General features: G+C 43.7%; 1 protein-coding gene across 4 annotated transcripts in view; it reads left to right on the top strand.

Moving 5' to 3' along the window:
- Window positions 1-7,098: 7,098 nt before the first annotated feature.
- Window positions 7,099-22,603, top strand: part of ddr1 (discoidin domain receptor tyrosine kinase 1) — a 36,671-nt gene continuing 21,166 nt past the window's right edge. For all 4 annotated transcript variants that reach the window (XM_028424396.1, XM_028424397.1, XM_028424395.1 and 1 more), the window contains exons 1-3: window positions 7,099-7,438; window positions 19,289-19,446; window positions 22,289-22,391. In XM_028424396.1, coding sequence (XP_028280197.1) covers window positions 19,347-19,446; window positions 22,289-22,391 — 203 coding nt within the window. In that variant the 5' untranslated portion in view covers window positions 7,099-7,438; window positions 19,289-19,346. The remainder of the gene's footprint in view (window positions 7,439-19,288; window positions 19,447-22,288; window positions 22,392-22,603) is intronic.

Genomic DNA, 22,603 nt, shown 5'->3' with positions numbered 1-22,603 from the left:
AACAATGATGTATTTCATTTCAAATCAGTACCTGTAAAGTCCTCTTATGTGATTCATTTGCCCTACTGTCTGAGCTGTCTGATCCCCTGAAGAGTGAGTCTCTTGAAGAGATGCTGCAGTGGATTCTTTTATTACAGTGATGTTTCTTTATCAAAGCGCTTCAAATGTTCGGTTTCATTCCTCTGTGTGTCTTACATGACCACATGTAATGAGGGATATGCTGTGGAGGAACAATAAAACACAACTCTGTGCATTGGCCACTGCAGCACTTCTTTTAATTAACTGTGAACCATATGGAATAAATTCACATCTGATGGCTTCTAATATAATGATTTCCATCCTATAAAAATTAAGAACCTTTAGATTTACGTCCCGATGGAGTCCTGTATATCTCTGTCAGTATGTGGTATTGACAGTTTGTCAGATTATTCACGCTCTTGACACCTCTCCTGACCTTCTGTCAGAATAAATCCTGCTGCAGCTATTATCTCATTATGTTTATCGTGACCCATTGGGCACCATTCATGCACAAGCATGAAGACAGTATGATGATACTGTAACCACCACTGAGAGTTGCCATAATCATTATTTACGGGTTGAATGTGGATGGAAAAGCCTCTCATTTTGAGTAATTTGAATTCAGTGCCAACTTGTGTGGTGCTCAGAGAAGCTATTTGCTGACTAGATAAACTCAGAGAGGGGAGGAGAGGAATCATGTGGAATTGTTGCCGGAGCCATGAGCTGCTTAATTTTCCCGTCAGAGCTTTAACTATGTTGTGGCCCTCAAAAAACCTGCATGGCAGTAATTATAGCCAGGCAGAGACCACAGATTTACTAGTGCATGACACCATAAATCAAACTGTTAATTACATTCTGCTGTGTTAAATGTCACGCCAATAATACCCATGAGGTTTGAATTTTATCTTTTCTCTGTTTTGGAACACTTTCTCATGACGCCATCAGGTTGTTGTGGGGACGCTTGTCCTCTCCCCCACCATCGCCTTCTCCAGTCTGCCCCGTTCCTGTTCCCTGTGTGATCCCGGCTAACATGTGGGTGAGACTGGGGAGTAATGAATTGGTTTCATATGAGCTCTGGAGCAAAAGCAGAGCAGAAAAATCCATTAGCCTGGTTTTATACTCTCCCTTGGGCAGTGTAGACGCACACAGGTGAGGCCGAGAGTGAATGTGTGTTTGTGTTCGCTTTAAAGACAAATACTAAAAAAATCAAATGTGGCTCTGTAGAAACAGTCAAACTGCAGTGAGTCACATTACAGTAAATTATAGTGCTATATGTCAGCTGGCAGGTACACCTCTGTGGTCACTAGAGGGCTTTCAGAGCCAGCAGTAGAACCACTGCTGTTAATCGTCAGGTGCAGCTGATGATTGTACACAGGCTCATTTTTGGTGCTAATAGTGTGTGTTACATGATATCACAGCTATGTCACCCTGCAGAAAAAGGTCAGATACAAACTATTCTGTGTGTGTGTGTGTATGTGTGTGTGTGTATCTGTGTGTCTGTGTGTGTGTGTCAGTTAAAAGTTGTGGAATACACTATCATAACAAACAAACAAAATTTGTCCACTATGAAAAAGTGTCTCTTTAAGTGTGTGTGTGTGTCTGTGTGTCTGTCTGTGTGTGTGTGTGTGTGTGTGTGTGTGTAAAGAGTGTCCCTTAAACAAGAGATTTTGCACACTCATGCAGACTATTCCAACAGAGACCACACAGAGACACTCTTTCTCTCTCTCTTTGTACTGATCACACTCACACACACACACTGATTTACAGCTTGGGCAGTTGTCCTCCTCAGTCGGCGTCCTGGTGCTGTTTCAGCGCTGTGGGGGGTGACCAGGCCTGGTTTCCACTCCTAATGCCTGCAGTGGTGTAAGATAACCATGTATTCCAGTACTGTACATAAAACTACACAATACACCACTGTAACTAGTTATTCTTGCTTACTGTTTAAGACTCAAACAAATAACATTATTCAATGTTTTACAATTAAAAACAAGGAGAATGAAGAATGGCATTCATTGAATTTATAATGAGCTGTCATATTTATTGCTGTCTTCATCTCAAGCTGCAACAACACACAACATCATTTCTTACACACTGAAGCAGTGATGCTCAGCTTGCTCTGGGGTCACCTTTGCAAACAGGTGGATTGCTGGGCCCTGTCTGTCTGGTCTGTTATGTAATGGCAAAATAACAACACATGTAACACATGTCTTAATCATTTTTATTGAATTATGGAAGATAATCCAGTCACACCAGCAGACATTAGATCAGACTACTGAACATTTTTATGCATAAAATAGCAACAGATTTCCAGAGTCTGTTCATTTCTATTGTAATTAAAAAACATGACGTGAGGGTCAGCTAAAAGCCTTCTGTAAATAGAAAAAAATAGTTCTTCTTACCTCCCTGAGATGTGGAAACAACAACAAAAAAGTGAACTTTTAGTTTGCAAAATGCTGCTGACACGTGTTGTCTTCATAAGATGTTTCAGTGTGCAGACTGTAAAACGTAGATTCAACTACCTATCTGTTTGTCACACCAGTGTACACAGTAAAGAAAAGCCTGGCAGTTAGTGTCTGTTTGTTGATCAATACTTGGCAAACTATCCCAGCAGTATGTCAGAATAAGGTAAAGGCATTCATTACCATACAGAGCAGTGTTCCCATATTCTTCCTGTAGAGGGTCACAATATAGCAGCTGGTTTGTTTGCTCAGAGGTCCTGTGCTCGAGAGTCTTCTCTCTGTCTCTCTAAAACACACAGAGCTGCCAAAGCAAACCAGGAGGGACTCAGTATTTTATAGTCCACTAATACTGTATTTAATTAAATTGCTGTGTTGAGTGTGTGAGTGTATGTGAATGCCTCTGCTCTTCTTGTGGTGTGTGTGTGTGTGTGTGTGTGTGTGTGTGTGTGTGTGTGTGTGTGTGTGTGTGTGTGTGTGCCCGGTAATGCATGAATGAGACCTCTTTGGCTTGTGTGTTTGTCTGTGACCCTGCTTGTGAGTTGGAGCCCATGTGTCAATAGGTATTTTTAGCTCCACCTCTCACTCCAATGCAATGGCACTCATTCGCACCCCTCCAAGTCCTCCCCACACCCCCACAACCCCCCCCCCCCCCCTTCCCATCCCATCCCCGTCTCTCTGTCCGCCACAACATTCACTCTCACTGGAAGAAGCCAGCAACAGCGCGGCTCAAAGTTTTAAAACAGGGCGGGGACGGATTGGAGGTGGGTTACCATGGCGATAATGACCTCAGGCGTGGTGTTTGAAATGACTCTGGTGAATTATCTGTTTTGTTTCTCCCCTGGGGTTAAGCCTATTTGAATATTGATTCAAATAATTAAAGGATAGCTATGATTATATGTCTTAATGTGCAGACTCAGACACAGATGCTGAGCCAAGTTAAACTACTGTCTGAACTACAGATCAGGAGTGTGGGAACATGGTGATGGTAAAGGGTGGAGTGGCAGACAAAGGAAATTCCGCATAACAAAGAAAATTCCCACATAAACAAATAATTTCCTATAAGCACTGTGGGAGCAGAAAGGGTGGCCATTCATTGAGACAGGTGAGGCTAGGAGGAGAAGGAAAGGGAAGTAAAATCCTGCAGTGACAGTTTGAACAGAGGGGAACAGTTGTAGAAGAGCCTCCCAAATGCCATAGCACAGGCTGCAGCCCTCCACGCTGTCAGATGTGTGTGTGTGCACAGATGAATAGCAGGGGATTTCTAAGAGGGGGGAGAAACATGACACTCAAAAAGAGCTTAAAGCACCCCCCCCCCTTCACCCTTAACCACCACCACCTCCAGAAATGAGGAGTGGGAGGCACAAGTGCACAGCTACAGCTGAGAGGGTCTCCTGAGATTATGACCATGTGAGGGGTCATCTGGAACCCCCCACCCTGCCATGCTCAACAATCCCACCTCTCTCCTCCCCTCTTACATCCCCCCCCCCCCCCCACACAACACTGAGCTCATCACACATACATACACATACACATCCAGCTGCACGATCACAAGGACACTCCAGGCAGGAACCCATTTATCCAGCAGATACTTGGGTATGTCTGAGAGAAGCTGCTAGACAAAAACACTTCATCTGTTGAAGGTTTTTGAGAAGTGTAAACAATGTTTTCACTTCCAGAACAAGACAGAACAGTATTTTCTCTTATGAAACTATTAAAAACATAAAATTCAAACACATGAGGAGGCATTAGCAGCACAGCTACAGGGATGGCAGACTGAAATATCTCAATGACAACAGCCCATTAAAATCACAATAACTCAAGCTGCGGGCCACAGGAGAATAAACACTATCTCTTTGTCTTCTTAATGAACATCTTCACGCTAAAAATAGACAATAAGGAACAAATGGAAAGTGAGAGGAGCTGACATGTCTGTTTCCCTCTCTGAACACCTAAATGGAAAGCTCCAGGGCCGGCGTCGCCCACCATGAACCACCACCACCCCACCCGGGCGGAGGAACCTCCCCCTGGAGCAGACGCTGACCCTGCGACCCCTGACACCTCTATCGGTCCCAGACCCTCTCCTGGGGCCAATCAAATACAACCTGCCCGGGGCCCGTGACACTGATACTGACAGAGCACAGACAAGTCACAGTAAACAGACATTAGGGGGGGGGGGTACACAGAGGTGCATGTACGGCCCCACGTTTACACACATGGGCGCACTCTCACACATGCATACATGTATGTTTAAACCAAACACAGACCTGCGGTCTCACAAGCACGTGAAGAAAAGAGGTATTTTGTCATAAACGCTGGGTCTGTGGAGGATTCAGTGACTTACAATTTTATAGGTTTTGGATATTCCCAGTGAAAAAGACAGTGGCGGAGATGACTCAGGGAGGAGAATGCTTGGTATGTGGTTTTACGCTGGTTCCCAACATACTGCAAGCTTCACATTCTGCAACTGATCTGTGTGTTGTCTGAATCCTGCAGCCCTGCACAGCTGTCGGACCACAACAGGGGGTGGACAGCCTGCCTGAGAGAGAGGGAGAGAGAGAGTTGTCTTATGAAATGCCCCTGCATTGAACACTTCCATTTCTAATTCAGATGTTTGTGTTTTTGGACTAAAGCAATGTCAGAGGGGAAATAAATTCAAGCTGCATATTCACGGTGACAGGCAATAGATCATCTGTCACCCTCTCCTGAATAGACGCTTCGAATGAAAGTGTAATTTTCTACAAAATGCAATAACCTTTAAAAAAAGAAAGACAGTTTTTTTCTCTCTCAGAAAACATACTTTCTTTATCTTTCTTTTCTTATGTTACCAGGTGCTCACCTGTCCTGCTGACTCATGAGTGCAGAACAACCTGAACTGTTTCTTTTCCTCACTCGTCCTCTCTCTCACTGTGTGAATTCCTCACAGGATCAGACCTGCTTTTTATGCTCTGCTGCTTTTCACTCAGAAGGGAGAAGGAGGGAGGAAAGAAAAACGGGTGTTTAGTGACAACAAACCAAAACTCTACAGAAGGTTCTGAGCGTGTTCTGTGGGAAAAGGGGAAGAAAAGAAAATATGAAGAATAGGGGGAAAGAAAAAGTGAGACCCTTTAAAAAAAGAATAGGAGGAGAGAGGCAGCACAGGGTAGAGAGGAAATAATACTGAAAAAAGGTCATAATTTCTGCCAGGGGATTTGCAGTTGCCCAGACAACGAACAAAGCAGAGCCAGTTGGACGATGTGCATGAAAGAAAGGACTGAAAGAAGAAGGGAAGGGCTCAGGGGAGTGAAGTAACAAGAGCGGAGAGTTACTGCACTCATCAGCCGGATACATTTCTGGGAGTCAGTAAACACTTTGTTGGCCATGCCATGGACAATAACTCTCAGATATTCAGCGGTTAACAAAGAGAAAAGATGTGTCGTTCATGGAGAGCAGAAAGAATAGAAAGCTTCAACGGGAGTATTTCGGTTTGGTTCAGCTGGAAATTAAAAAGCGATGAGAGAATGTTAATGAAATGCAGAGAGAATGAGGCCAGTCTTGATGAAAGTCCAGCTGAAGTCTTTGTAAACACACAGAAAGTTGGAGAGAGAGGTGGAGAGGGAGTGTGGAGGCATGCTGTGGGGAAAAGCTCTATTCATAAACTCTGTACACAAGTGCAGCTCGTATTTTATCATAAATTCAGAAATACTCTGACTCATGTTTTATAAATACGCTTTGTTGGTAAATTGTGAACATTAGAGTAAATAATCCTCTGAATCATATCGACATCTTAATAAAGCTGCCTCATCTGATAAACTCTCTCAGACACACAACATACAGGCAGCAGAGTGTATCCCCTTCCTTGTTTGTCCAAGGTGGAGCTCAGAGTGTGTTAAATGACCTTTATTGTCCCTCGCTGCTGATTGAGCTGCAGCTAAAGTTCCCCTCCTCTCAGTCAGACAGGCAAGTACCAACACATACTGTAACTGCTTCGTGCAGCACTTTTCACACTGCCTGTCTGAGTCTATTTTTTGATGTTTTTCAGCATAAACATGCACACATGGCTCTTCTTAAACATGAATTCCCCTCTCACGCCCGCCTGGCCTCAGGGTCCCATATCAACAACTGTCCTGGTTCTAGCTCAGTCACTGTGTTTTACTGCAAAGCCTTCAATCTGAGTCATTACAGCCCTGGGGCAGTAATAGTATACAGTTACACCACCAATACTCTGTAATAAAGTTTCCCTCAGAGGTAAATGCTAAGGCAGAGAGCCGTGGCTCTATATAAAATGGTCCAGGCCAGATGCTGAGAGGAAGTTTACAAGTTTATATTATTAAACTGTGCCTAAAATCAGCAGAGCAACACACAAAGGGTTAACCAGGTGAAACCATCTCGTGTGCTGCTGTGTCACATCATATCCCCCCAAACCTCTGCGCTGCTGTGGGGATGGAACTCCCTTCACCCTCAAACACCTCACACTGGAATTTTATTTTACACCAGCGCCCTCCCACCGCGGCCTCTGATTGGACGAGGCGCCTGCTGGAATATTTAATCAGACACCTTGCTCGCTGCTGTGATTGGACACAGTCGGTGCAGTTATGTAAATGAGCACCTGGTGGCGCCTGCTGGCCCGTCAGTGGAGCCCAGACTGTGGAAGCGCAGCGCAGCCGGGGCTCAGATTCAGAGAGGGGGGGACCGAGGCGCAGGCACAGTCCGCCGTCTGTTTCCCTCACTGTAGACAACTTTTCGAACAGTCCACCTCTGAGTGTGAAGTGAAAACAGGCCGTGCGTGTAACACCAGCCGGAGCGCAGCAGTGTTTGGCTGGTTTCTGACTTTTGGCTGAGGTCGTTCACTGAACGCAGCAACTTGCCCGGAGCTCAGTTTGGATTATTCCGCGGACGCGTGTTGTTCAGGGCAGAGCTCAACAAACACAGAGTTCATCCCAAAGTTTGGACCGCTGTCACAGCTCACTTCTGCTGCCTGTTAGGTGAGTACCTGGCGCAGTTATCCTCCGTGCGTTTCCTCTGTCTTCTCCGGCCGCTTCCCTCCATAATCAGCAGCTATAATAATATTGCAGCGCGGATATATTCAGCTGTCTGTCTATGTGCGTGTCTGTGTGTCTGTCTGCCTCTCGCTCTGTGGCTTGGCGTCTTTGAGTCTCGGTGTGAGCTGGGCGCTGCAGCTCTCTGGAAGCTGGCCACGGACTCTCGGGGAGCGCATACGAGGTGTAACGTTGCGCCCCGGTCTTCCTGCACGTTTGTGTGTCAGATGCACAGCGGTATGCGCGTAGCTGGAATATTCTGACAGTCGACATCACTGTCTACACTTATTTCAATCTGCGCTGACCAACAACGTGCTAAATGTGGGTCCTCAGCAAAGACAACACAAAGAGTTTGTGCAAAGATGGAGATTTTACGCCTTTATACTTGGATTTTTCTGTCCGTCTAACTCCCAAACTGCTACGATTGTTTGGTTAAATTGTCACCTGGCATTCCTCTCTTCACAGTCTGTTAATTTCATTGCTTTATATTGCACCTCAGTGACAAGGGTAAACAAAAGTAAGTCCTGTCAGGCTTTAAAAGTCCTGAAAAATGGCCCAGAAAATGTCTTAGGATGACCTCCACACATTCAGCTGGTGGTCATCACACTAACTCTTGACCCTGTGACCCCCAATAAGGCCTTCAGCTCTGGTTTCACTCACCTCTGGACTTAAATGAGCTGTTTCTCCATTGGGGAGTTAATCAGTAACCAGAACCAAACCAGGAAATCAGAACAGGCCGGTGTGGAAGGACCTGGGTCCATACAGGAAACATTTCAGACTCAGGGGATGAGCAGCTGAAAAAAAATCACTGCAGGTGTTGATAGAGGATCAGCCATGTTGTGTAGACCTAATAAATTCTATTTTCTGACAACTGGATGCAGTGCAGAAAGAAGAAAATGCTCAAAAACTGCACATTTCAGCTTTTTTTTGGTCTGTGTGTGTTTGTGAGGCAGAATGACGGATGGAGAGAGAGAGAAAATGTGTTTCTGCTGCCAGCCTGTTCCTGATGGAGGAGTTAACAATGGACTCCAGTGGGTGTGCAGTGCAGCGGGCAGTCACCTTTCCCACCGCATGAAAACAGAAGATGTGGGTAGTTTGTTGGTCAGGAGGGGGCTGAGAAGGCAGTCCCAGGGAGGGGTAGTGTTTGTTAGGGGGGTTTCTGACAATAGATAGAGGCAATAAAAGGCCATTTTTTCTCCCTGCCCCACCCTCTCAGCCTCTGTAGTGAAGGCTTGGAAATAAATTGAAGAGGCATCCCTGAGTGTTGATGCACGCTCCCTCACAGTAAGCACATGTCTGCTGGATCTTTGTCTAATGGGCATTTGGCTGTTCACTCTCCCACAGCGTCCCGCAAGAGCTTTTTATCCTCAAAGCGGTTCAACAAAGAGACACAGACCACTTTAAATGGTTGGGCAGACTGTACTCTATAGGGCACAGTGACATTAGATGCCAGATTTGTGCATGCCGAGCAAAGTAAATTGTCTGAGAAATGTTTTTTTTTTACATTCAGCAACAAAAAGTCTTGAAAAACACAGACCTTTGGTTTAGCAGTGTTGCATTATTCTTGTGTTGTGATTGAAACACACTCATGCGTGCCTGTGGAGCAGAAGCAGTGACTGTGATGGGAACACTGGTTCTTCTCCTCTGGTTGATCATTGACCTCAGTCTGTTGTTCTCTGTGTGGGCCATTGTTGTGTAGCCAGTCATGCTTTTGTGACTGTGCGTTTCTGGTTGTCGGTCATCCTGAAAAGCAGGTGGACACAAACTCAGGCCTCACAATGGCCGAATTGCATGTTTTGCACAGTCGCCTGATCTTTATAGCAGCGAGGCTAATGTGGCTAGTTAACCACATGAAAGAGCACACTGATGATGATGATAATAGTGTTTTCCATCCAGAAGAACAGTCTTCTTTGTGTCTTTTCTCACAGCGGTCATGTATTAGGCAGAAAGTCTGTGTTTGGCTGTAATTGGCTCCCAACAGACTGAGCAGGAAGGCCAGTGGAAGAATTCATTTAAGTCCAAAGGCACGACACGGCTACTTGCCTCTTCTTTCTATGGCCCCCCTCTAATGGGAAATGAAGCCAATTGAAGGAAAGACTCCACTATCCACTACCCTGTTTTTCTAAACCAATTTCCCCTCATGTCTAGACAGCTGGACTTTTCAATTGCATTTGCTGAATACGTGGTCACATGCAGAGCGAGCTCCACAACACTGTTAGACAGACAAATTAATCGTGTAATAGGTGGTGACACTTCAAAGCTGGGTCTGGGTCTTAGTTGTCTGGGAGTTTTTAAAACCGGTTTGATTTCTTCTTCACGAATCTTCATCTTCAAGTCCTACCTTCCCTCAGATCAGCCCCCCCTTTCCTCCAGCAATGATTCATCCAACTGATTCATCCATCCCTCCCTGACATCCAGCATACTTTTGATCCCCTAATTGATCATTCTGGCAATCTGTCTCTACATCTAACAGGGAACACGGATCCCCCCATCTCTTCTTTATCTTCATCTTCCATCACTACATTCCCTTTGAAGCAGCATTGGATGTTTCATTTATCCCCGTCCTCCTCCTCTGCTCATCCATCTTAGCCTCAGCCTCCCTCCTGCTAACGTCCCTCTGAGTCTCCGTATTTATCTGTTTCCTCTTTCCTTCAAGAGTGCCCTGCTCAGATACAATCCTTAGATGTATGCAAACATTTAAGTGTTTTCCTCAAAGAATTCCTCACAGTGTCTCAATGAGGTGTTTCACAGCTTGGTTTTAATGTCTCCCTTTAGCTCAGGAAGCTGCTGAAATTTGTGGCCTATTTTAAATGTGTTAAAATGTCCCAGCATCAGTGTTAACGGGTTTAACAAGGTGAGAATACAGAAATATAGCAGTACCTGTCAGTTGCATGATCAACTGTAATACATATTGTATATCATGAAATAATAATATATTGTCATTAAAACAGTACTCTCATCTGGCGTTGAAGTGATAGTTGCTCTTTGATGTACAATCAAAGCATCGCTATGCTGTCTCTTTTTAGTGTATTCCTACATTGCCCACAATGCAACTTGACAGTCCAGATGTAGATTTTGCTGCATTTCTGGCATCCAACTGAAGAAAGTGTAAAATCCAAGATGGTCGCTCTATATTTTAACAGTAGTGAAAGCTGAGTCTCATTACATTGATTGTACAGTACAGTGTCTGCATGTGCATCAACCAGCATCACACACAGCTGCACGCTTGTTTTTCTTCAAGGTAAATAGGTCACAGTGAATGAACAAACACTGTCGGTTTCCTGAGGACTAAATTTAAAGCTTGTGGTGCCAAATGTTGACAAAAAGGTGAAGAATGAGGGGAGCTGACATGAGCATGTAGCTCATAAACTAAAAGTTTGAAACCTGTGACTCCGCCCACCGGTCACTGAAAGCAGCCATGTCCATAAATGTGCAGCCTTATGGCTGAATATATTTAAAAAATGCCCACTCCAATTTTTCAATAGTGACTCACACTCTGGCTGTAAACATGTTGGCTGTAAAGTTGGACATTTTAACATGGAGACTTGTTTTTTTCCCCTTGGTAATGATCTAATTTACAAAAGTACAGTGTGAAATCACATCATGCTGCAAGTAGAAGTTATCTGCTCTTGAAGACAAACCTCATAAAAGATGGAAACCAGCTTAAAAGCCAGTAGGCGCTCTGTTCTCTGCCTCTTTCTTTCTTTCTTTCTTTGCAGTTTTTTTCTTATCTCAGTTGAAATCCTCACACTGTGGCTGGTGCTTTTGCCTGAACTGCTGGCACACACCGTGCCTGTTGTGGCTTAGTATACCCCTAATAATTACTAATGGCCCCTGGCGAAGTAAGTGCATTTGAAGCCTTGTTGGAACATGAAGGAAAACTGTGTTAAACATCAAAGGTTACCTTCAATTTCAATGTCTTCCCGGTGTATGATGAATCTGAGTTGCACCGACAGCCGCACTGAGCAGGCTGAACATGTCTGTCACATTAGCATCAGGGAACTGTTGCGTGATGTGTAATTTTGCTCTTTTTAGGAGGCTGAGAGGGAGGGGAGGGAGGGGAGGGAGGAGGTCTGTGTGTGATAGAGGTTTCGGCCTGTGCCTGGGGCTTTTAACAGAGCAGTGTTTGTGTGTGAGAGTTTTAGCAGAGTTTTTTTAACCAGGTCACCACAGTGTTGATTTCTAATTTGCTTTCCTGTGTGGTTATTTTTTTCATTCAGCCAATCAATAAAATGTCCAAAGATGTCTGGAATACTCTCACTTTGTTCTCGGCTGACATTCATTAGAAAAGAGGAGAAGAAGAGGTCTGTTAGAGGGCTGGGTTATGCGGACTGTTATTCTCACTTGAACTCAAAATGCTGAGTCTCAGTGAACTCGTTTTTGTTTGACCTGATCTTTCTGCTGCTCTCCATCACCTCCTCTCTCTCTCTCTCTTCCTCCATCTCTCCTCTCCCCTTTTCAATAGCTGCTCACAGGATGAATAATTTGGAATCTCTTGCGGCCAAATAGTTGCTTTTGTCCCACGCTTCTTCACTCTGTCATTCTGAGCCCTGATTTGTTGGATTACTTCGGGAAAGTTTCCTGCCTGAAATTCGTCTGCCTGAGTTTCAGTCTGAGCTGTTTTCTCTGCCCATTGTGAGAGTAGCACTCTGCTGTCACATGCCTCTCCTTTCTCCTTTCACCCCCATCCTCCCCTTTTGCTTCTCACTTGTTCTCTGACAGGTGGCAGTGAGACTGTGCAAATTGAATTCAGGGAATTGGGCTGCGGTTTGCCATCACACTGACTGCAGCCCCTGTGTCGGACCAGAAGCAGAGATCCTCACGCACTCTGCTGTCATATTAACACACTAATGCTACCTCATACCTGCTGGAGTGTCATTATGATTTTTAACACCCACACTTCAGCTAAGGTCAAAACTCACAGCTAATCTCACAGTCCTCACAGTAAAGACTTTTTAAGGCATCAGAGAAGTTTGCTTCAGAAGTGAGACAAGCCGCTCATTAGCGTACATTTATTAGAAACTAGAAAAGAAATGTAATTGTGCTGCTCATTCCTGATGGATTATGCAGAGAAAAAGGAGCTGAGGACAGTCCAACTGCATGCACTGACATGTACGAGGCTTCAAGCCCTGATAAACAGAACTCCTGCTCCAGTCGCTGTCAGTCACAACCTGTTCCCCAGCAGAAATCATCGAGTGTTTTTCCTTTGCGTGCACAGACTTCACTGTGATTCACACAACGCTGCTAATAAACAGACAGTGAAGATCACACTGAACGCCAGAGGTGCTAACAACTCTTCACTTTCCTTCAGTGTCTATTTGTCATATTTCAAAGAACGTCTCATATTTATTTTGGTTCTTGCTCATCGCTGAGCACATCATAGAGGCGATCCACCTCCTCCTGGGCTGTGTGCTGTCACTGTTTATGTATTTGATTTGGCTTATTTCTTTTTGATTGCCTTTGCAGACGCTAAAATATTGGAGCAGAGCTATAATTAAAAAGGGGTCCAGGCTAAATATTGTGTTTGTAAGGCAGTGCAGGCCTGTACATGGAAAGATTCTGGCTCAAGAGACTTTTTATTCTAATACAACTTACCCCTCTTTATAGCCCTTTTTTTGGTTGCCAGCAGTCGGCAGTTGTTAAACGCTGTATTAAACTCCATAAAGCCAGTCATGGAGTCTAAGCTTAGTTGTGGTGATGTTGACACCAGGTGGCCATGTTGTAGTTTGGTTATAGCCTAGCATTAGCTTTTTACTTGTGGTGATTGTATGTAGGCTTCAAACATTATAAAAGTGGTGCTCATGTGTGAAGATTGTATTGCTGGGAATAATTTCTGTGCTGGGTTAGAAATAAGTCCTCACTTTGCACTTGCATAAATTTTAAACGTGCTGTGAGCTATAGCATAGACTTTAAAAGCAAGAGACATAGCCTGCAGGTACAAAAGTGATGAGAACACTTAAATCTGAGTTTTTTCTATCCCAAATAATGTATTTTAGTCAGATATAGATACATTGTGTGTGTTGATGGCCCACACAATGGACATTTTTATTCAAAACTGTTCAATAAACACCAGCAATAGTAAAGTTCTTGTGTGGAATATATACGGTACAGACACCTGCACACCCACTGTTTATATGTTAATGTTCACACTTATGCTGTACTGTGAGTACACAAATGACCTAAACACCTCATTTGTTGATCGTCTAGAATGTGGACATAAGCATGGTGTGCTGATTTGTCCCCTGCATTTCTGATGATGAAAGCATTTCCATTTGCCAAAGCAGGCTGTGCTGATCAGTCATTAATCGTCTCTCCAGCTGTCATACATGCAGGAACTCGTCTGTATTTATTGTCCAGGTCTACCTGCTTCCAAGCTATGACTGATTTTCAGCCTATGTAGCTGCAAATGAACTCAACTTTATTGCTTTCATTTTTTTATCTGTTCCTGCTCTGAGCCACAGCTCATGAGCTGCTGGGATTGGCTTGTGTATTAGACTTGTTGTTATGAGCTGTATTACTGCTTCCTGATGCTGCCCTGCTGCCACTAGGAAGGTGTGTTTTGAATTGGGTATTTTGTAGGGTGAAAGCTGAGCTGTCTAAATGAGTCACTTGATGTTAAGGCCAGCTAAACTATTCCTGGAACACATTTGTCCTTTTACAATCATGATTCACCACTTATTTTAGTCACATACTGCACTTTCTCCTTTTCTTGTTGCCGCTGTCGAATTTGTTTTTCTTTGGCCAGCTTCCCCTTTGACTTTCATCTCCCTATTCAAGTGATTCATCCATTGTTCACTTCTGTTTCCTCTGGTCAAACTCAGCAAAATCAGATTCCTCTGTCATGACTGGCACGTCCTTGTATAGATTAATATTCTGACACATAGCTGTATAATGTGATGACCACTGTATGACTAACACAATAGTAACACAAACGGCATCATGGTGTCCGGTCTGTATTCTGCCTGTTTCATGAGTATTGAGCTGTGTTTTGAATTATTATGCTGAGTAATATGTTGGGATTTAAACCAGAGTAATCTGAGAGGAAATAAAAGCACTGCAGGCACGGATGTGTACAGATAATTCACGCCTCCTCTTTGTGTGAACTGAAGCGTGTCTTCAGTAAAAACAAGAAGACGGTGGCCCCGCAGGAATCGGCACTTCACACACATAAGGAGGTCTGTTTTCAAGAAAGCCATCAAATGACCTTGTATTTGAGGCTGGCACAGTCTCACCCTTCAAAGGGCTGTGGAGACTGAAGATTAATTTGGGCTTCCTTCTCCGCAGGACGTGGTGCGTACAACCAGCTTCCTCACACACGGATGGAAATCCTAAACAAAGAGCTCACTCCTATCTGTGTCCCTAGTGGCTATTAGTCATGTCTTTACTGGCAGCGTGTCCCTCTATCTGGCCCAGACTGGAGACTTCACACATTGTGGACTGGACAAGAAAGAGGTCCATGTTACATACGTTATTACATCATTCCTGAACAATTTCCAAAACAAACCAGACGTTTTCAGATATTCTGTTAAAACAGATGACAGAAGGGGCTTTTAGCCGTGCAGCAGAGTGTCCACTACTTCTGTCCTGACTGAAATATCTATCTAATCTATTGAAGGGATTGCTTTTACATTTTAATCTGAATTGATCTACAGACCTTGGTGATGAATTTCCATCCTCTGCCACCACAAGGTTGATGTTGAGCGAAATATCTCAACAACTGAGCAAAAGGCTGGAGTGCAAGTGGAGTCTGTACCCGCCTGTCACTCAAAGCCCAAACCCTGCCCATAATGATCACATAATGAAACTTATTATAAAGACCAAAACTATTATCATACCAGGCTGTACACATATTTAGTTTTGCTCTGAAGCAGTTGGATTGATTTCGCCTTGGGAGTCTAAAGAGGTCAGGGAGTGAAGTGTAATGTTTGATACTCGTGTGAGGACTTCATTTCTCAGATTGCCGCCTGACATCCATCTACCCTTTGATGTTTACATTGGCTTAGCTAGATGAGGTTAGTGCTTCTGTGCTGAATCAAATTCCCCGCCTCTGACTGGTACATGCTTGTATAGATGAATATTGTAACACATCAGACTGATGACACACCCCAGGCCTGGATGCTAGCATGCCTGCAGTCTTATCATGCAACGCAAATGGTGCACTTTTTACTTTTATGAGTACTGGAGCTCACAAATTACACACGGTTTCATGGGGTACTGTTGTTTTTTCTGTAAGAAGTAGTCTAATAATACAAAAAAAGAATATAAAATTGCTCATGCTTCAAACAGGCATACCGGCGCTGTTCAGAAATGAATAGGAAGTAAAGTGTGAAATGCAAAGTGAAACTTTTAATGTAATGTAAGTGACAGAAAAATGCACTCAGCATTGACTGTGATTGATGACCTTTCTTAGGTTTCAAGCCAGTGCAGCTCTGTTTTTATGCTGTAATGACAGACTGAATCTAATGGCTGTCTGGAATGTAGACATTTTGTAGAAGTTATGATTGATCATTTTTAAAATGATCAGCATGATGTAATACAGACACAGCTAATAGGCTAAAACTTGCAAAATTACCAGAACATTCCTGCAGGTCACTGCTGACATTTAGCCTGGCTTTATTAAACAACTGGAAAGAATAGCGAGTGCTAACATTAGTGTCCAACACCGGGGGCTCTCTAGAAAAGACGCTCACCAGAGCCAAGGCGGCCTTGCCAGCTTTTCACTGAGGCAATCTAATTATAGAGGCTGGCAAACTATCTGTAATGATGCAATGGCTGCTGCTAACTAAAAAAGTTGCATCTCTCTGCTCTGGACTCGGTCCTTGGGTTTTGTTGTGTGGGGCAGAAACAGCAGCTGCTCATAAGTATTCATTAGTCCTGCTCGTGGATTAGCAGAGACAGAATGTGAGAGTGTAGATTGGGCTGCACACTGCGCTGCCTCCTCCAGAACACAGCAGGACCTTCTCGCTCCCTCTAAAGCACTAACCACAGCTGTTCAACACCACTTGACTTTTCCAACAACAATGTTCTCAGATGGCTGTGGCCACTTTTGTTCCTGCTCGCCGAAACATTTGTCTGGTTGGGTTTTCTGCTCTTGTTTATGCCTCTCTGCGGTGTGCTGGATGAAAGTTTACTCCCTCAGATTTTTAAAACCCCTTGCTGACAAAACAGTGATGTGGACATTGTTATGGAGATTGCCTTGGATTGGTGGGCCAGTCATCAGATACTCATCTCTGATTTTGCACACTGCTTAGTTCAGTAAGCCCCATATTTCAGCATTTTGTCATCTGGCATATGTGCAGGGACCTTTTTTTTTCTACAACGTCTCCTTCTCTTCCAGTTTCCCTCTCTTCTTGGAACACATGCCTCATGTATCGGTTGCGTTGTGTCTCCCATTCAGGACAGCTGCACTGGCTGGCTTTCCCTGAGATCTCCTCTATGCACACCCATGTACACACACACACACACATATGCACTGCAAGGCCATAAGTCACCCTCCCTCCTCCCAAATACTCACACACATGTACGCGTGTCATCGCTGCTCTTGTTCTGCCGTCTCCGCCCTGTTGTGCCTGAGCTCCACTATCCACTCTGTTTCCATACATTCCCTTCGCCCTCCCTCTCTCCTCACCCACCCTCCGATCTTCTGTCACTACAGCTGTGTGTCAGCTGTCAGCCTGTCCCAGTCTAGTCACAGATGAAGCCGAAACACAGAGGGTCTACAGGGAAGACAGGCTGGCCTCTCTGTCTCTCCCAGCTGTCACTTCCTCTTCAGACTTCCACTTATCATGAGATTTCTTTCCTCCTCCTTGTTTCACCACTGAAAGTCTAATTCGGAGACACTCAAAAGTAAAATATGCACATGAGGTTAGAGCTGTAAAATGTGTTTATTTTTTCTTCACGCATCTGTTTGCCCTGCAGTAAATCCTTCCCCCCTGAAGGTTTTTGCTGAAAATATTTTTGTAAAGTATTGATTCAAACTTTATAGACATTTTGGAGAATCTGTATCAGAACACAATTCACAGCAGATTTTCCTATAGCAGAAATCTGGTGTTCTGTACTATTTGTTCTGTAAAATGTAACTCTGCACTTTTCAATATCACTTTGATACCACATCAAAAAATCCATCAGTGAAGCAGTTACTGGAATCTAAACATAAATTCAGCAGCAGCTTCATGGGAGGATTATACTGTGTGCTTTTCTCATCATGCAAAAGGACAATTAGGAGATTGAATTTATAACACAGACACATACATACACACTGCTGTACTCGGCTCACAGCATTTGTTAATGTTAAGCTATCACTGTGTTATTCTATTTATTGTTTTCTTCCTGACTTTGTTTATATTCAGGCATTTGCTTTTCATTAACATATCTCTGATCATTTAACTCAAACGCAAAATATTTTCACACATGACTTTTGAAGTAGATTTGCTGCTGACATATTGCCTCACTTTCGCTTATTGACACCATTCCTTGTGTTTCTTTATGGATACGTTCCCTTGTCCTCTTTGTTGACATTAGGCTGCACCTGTAGGATTATCATGCTACAGTTGTCAGTCTCCATTACTTGCGATGCTTTTGGTACCGTTTGATGTGAGAGAAGCAGCATCACTTATAACAGCAGTACAAAAATAAATCAATCAACATATTTTTATTTTTATTAACCATTTCCTAACCTTCAAAAAAATCAGCAAGTGTTATGTTTTCATCATTTGGGTCCTTTCGGGTTCATGTGACATTAATCCTGTCTTCAGAGAGGAACCAGAATTGTGTCTCTGCATTGCTACTAGCATTATGTATGAGGACACCCACAGAGCCTGTGCTGGAAAACTAAAAACTGTTTGAATGTCTGTTACAGTTTGTCTGCATATATATAGACAAATAAGTATTGAAATCAGTCTTTAAGTAAAGAATATGGTGTCTGTGTGTCCTTTAGACTTAAATCTAGAAAGTAGTGCCAACATAACCACTGCATGTGTATGGTGTATATAATGGGGTATAATATGGCCTTAGTTTTAGCTCAGTGCATCTATTTAACTGGCATCAGAATGTGGATGTCATGTGGAACTTCTAAGCTTCCAAATATTTTTCAAGTTTTTTTATAGTAATAGCCAAGTGATTTATTAGCCCGTCACAGACCATGTTCCCATTAAATTAAAACACTGACATCTGTCCTTTTGTTCCTTTTCCACTCATTGGCTTTCATTTCCTTCATGTTATAGCTTCATCTGTTTGTTATTTATTCAAAATGAGCATCTCCAACCAGGCGCTGAAAATATGCTCCAGCCTATTAAGGGAAACTAGGTCTGAAATCAGTAATTTGGAGAAATGATTGGCATTACAAACGCAGAAGAAACAAAATTCTCCGGGAGTAAATGGGGATGGCTAATTATACCATCCTCAATTACCAAGCTGTTTGTACCCTTTCTAACTGCAGCAAAGTATTATTGTATCATGGCATGCTCGTTCCAGAGAGAAAAACAAATTAGCCTGTGAGAGTGGCCTTTGTTATATGGCTATGTTCTCACTCCTCTGGGGCTTGGCCCAGTGCTGAGCTTGGCATAGAAAACATTGAGAAACAAATGATTGTGAGACATGCAACGTGCTTTGGAATAAGAGGATTTGATTGAGAGAGGAGTTATCGATGGTGGTGGGGAGCTTGCAAGCTCAGCAGCCTCAAGCTAGAGCTGCTTGTGTGCATGTAAAAGTAAAGCCATTTGATTTGAAGATTTTCAGGAGGCACCAACAAGAATTCTAAACCTGATGTAATCTAACATGTCTCTTTTTTTGTCACAGGTATGCCTGTGGTCATCGGCGTCTCTCCAGACAGGTAACCAGGTGTGTTGCTGCTGTCATGGCTTTGCCAAGTGTGCAGCTGTTTCCTGTTACTGTGGTCACACTACTGGCAGTGCTGGTGTCGTCTTCACAGGAACAGGAGTGGCACTTTAACCCAGGTAGGATGTGATATATACATAAACGAATATCCACGTTGGTGATGGATAAATTGTTCCACTGCCTTTGTGCTGCTGCTTTTTTGACAAAAAACATAACATTTGAAACTGTCTGGCCATCTTCACACTTCAAAGCTCCTTCAAGCTCGAAGATGATTGCATTCTCAAAACTTCTTACCCTCTTACCAGCCTCCTCTGGGCACAGCGAACGTCTGCCCCACTGCTCTGACATTCTCCTCACATTCTCAGATCAGCAAGGCTCATTCTCCATCCACTATCAACAGGCTATCCTGTGTCCTCTCCCTGTCTGCCAGCCAGTCGTGTGTAACAGGAGAATGAGAAAGCTGGGCGGTCCTGGTCTCCCCCTCCGGCTCGTCAAGACCGCTAATGCACAGGCAGTTCATGAAAGTGTCAGTCAATATGTCGGGGAAGGGAGCGCATGAGGAGCTGGTGAATGTGAGCCAACCAGGTGTAACCAGAGGAGGCTGTGTGCAGTGTGGTCAACCTTCTCACTGCAGCAACTACTCTGTGAATAAGAAGAATTCAAACAATAATAAGACATTTTCTGCCTCAGTGAGTTCTAGCAAAGAGTTCACATTTGTATTAGATTGAGGATAGAGGAATACATCAAACTATCAGCTTGCTGGTGTGATGCAGCCGTTAATTTGAGCCTGACTGACGTATTGATTTTATCCCTCTCAGGATGAATTGGGTTTCAAGGTCAGCGTTTTGCTGCCCTATGCTTTGTTTAACTCAAATGCCTGAAAATGTAATAACCTCTAACATGCTCCTCAGCCTTGCCTGTATCTATGAGACATCAGCCTGTCTGTATTGTTGATGCTGACCTTAGCTCTTGGGTCAGAGCATTTCTCGGTTGGCAGTAATGGTTGATTACAGCTGCAACAGACCCTACCAGTGTGTCCAGAGATACAAGTTAGTGTTTGTACAACTAATTTAATATGACCGAAAACCCCTCTGCCCATGAAGCGTTCACTGCTGTTGATGCATGAAGCAGCCGTCTTGGATTTTGAAGATGGGGTTGGAAAGGTTCTGACTTGGAGTGGAAATATGTTTTGTTGTTGATGTCTGTGTGGAGGTATGCCCTGTTTGTAGGCAATCAAGCCTGTGTCACATTAATCAAGAAAATTCCTTAAATACAGCCACTGTAGAGATTTATTTTGAACTGACCTGTCATATAAATCTTCTCTAACATAAGTCTTTCTACGGAACAGGCAGTCCAGGATCTGCCTTTTTTATTGGATATCTGCTTACTACGAAGTAATTGGACAGTACTACACACAGGTGTCTGCAGTGTTAGCGCCACCTGTCTGACAGAAAGGCTTCTGCTGGGTGAAGCAAGTGTTGCTGATGATAAAGAGATGTCGACACCTCATTAATAATGCAACACTTTCATGTAATTGTTTTAGCAGAAGTGTCAAAACATTTTGTGTTTCTGTTTATTTGTGAGGATTTGCTGTTGTTTTTTTAAATCTCTCGAGTCAATGAATATTTAAAGATTGTTGGAAAAACAAGTAATTTGAATTGATTTTATTTTGCTTTGTCATTGTTTTTGTAACTGTGTCATCCATTGTTCATCTGATGACTAATTGGATTGACTAATGTATCAGCTCTAAATGAAGGATCTAAACAGATATACACACTGTGTGAGAGTACAAACATATTTTTTCTTGAAGATGGATGCAAATCAGGTGTGGCGGTGTGAGTGGAATAGTTCAGGATTTATTTAAAAAATGACAAAAGGTGTAGGTGAAGGCAGAGGACACACAGAGTGGCAAAGATGGTGAGAGGGGAAAAGGCTGCAGATGGCATGTTGCTGACTGCTGATGTGGTATAATGATGATGATGTAATGAAATGGGCACCTGTCCTCAGGGCGTGGATGAACTGTGTGTGTGTGTGTTTGTGTGCTATGCCCGTTGGGGTTTTTAGGGTTTGTCATGCAGCCCAAACATTCCTGTTCACTGACTCAATGACAGAAACTGAGTTAGACGCCCACCCCCGCCTCTTTCTGTCACCCTCAGCCAACTCTCCATATCACTGTCAGGACCCGTTTCCACTTTATCACTGACCAAACACTCCCTCGGCCTCTCACCTCCTCCTCATGACTGACTTCAGAGCAGATAGCTGTGACGTTGGGTAATCCCTGCCTGGGACCATGCTATCTGGATCTCCTGATAATGCTGTCGCTGGAACAGAGTCAGTGCAGATATCTGAGACCTGTCTCTGTTCTTTCCCCTGCCCTTAGCTTTTTTCTCTTCTTTGTTCTCCTGCAAATCCCCGAGCAACAGTAACAGGAGCTGTGCAGGATCATTGGAGCCCTGAGGAGGTGTCTCTCTCTGTGTAGGATGGAAAGAGCAGTAAAGGTGTAGTCTCAGGGAAGACTGGTCAGGCTGGGTGTCTTACAGGAGGCCAGCACATAAAATGTCAGCGTGGCACAATGAGATTTATTATAGGCTGTCCTTGCTGTGTTCACTCTTGACAGGACAGAGGGGACTTGACCAACTAAGTCATGCAAAACACTGCTGTTAGACATTACATGGCCTCAATAGTGCTGAGTAACCCTGAGAGATTTGTAATAAACAAAAACAACAGGGCCAGTTTCATAGTTGTCTCCACTCGCTGTCTGTGTGGAATTATGAAGCATGAAGACCGGAGGTTTTCCCAGAGATGATATAACAACATTACGCTCCGTGACCAATGATGGCTGCTGACACTCTAATGGAAATATTAAGTTTCCCCTGGACATGTGCTCCATACAGATTTTACTCATCTCTTCATCCGGCCTCTGTCTCCCTCTCACTGTCTTTTTTTTTTGTCCTCTCGCAGCTCAGTGCCGTTACGCCTTGGGGATGGAGGATGGCACCATCCCAGACTCTGACATCACTGCCTCCAGTGCCTGGTCAGACTCAACCGAGGCCAAACATGGAAGGTGGGAAATATGCTAACAAATCAATCACATTATTCTCATAAAATAAAAAGGAGATTTCCACTCTGGTTTTTTTTTCACTGAAAAATAACTTAGGATCAAACACTGGAGATTTTCAGCTGCTGAGAAATTGCTTGATTGTTTTTTTTAACGGATGAGATGACATCATAGATCAGACAGCAGCAGGATAAGTGCCATACTGTAATAGATTTCAT

This window comes from Parambassis ranga, chromosome 16, assembly GCF_900634625.1.
Source record: "Parambassis ranga chromosome 16, fParRan2.1, whole genome shotgun sequence".
Taxonomy (NCBI): Eukaryota; Metazoa; Chordata; class Actinopteri; family Ambassidae; genus Parambassis; species Parambassis ranga.
This window is presented reverse-complemented; position numbering and strand designations above follow the sequence as displayed.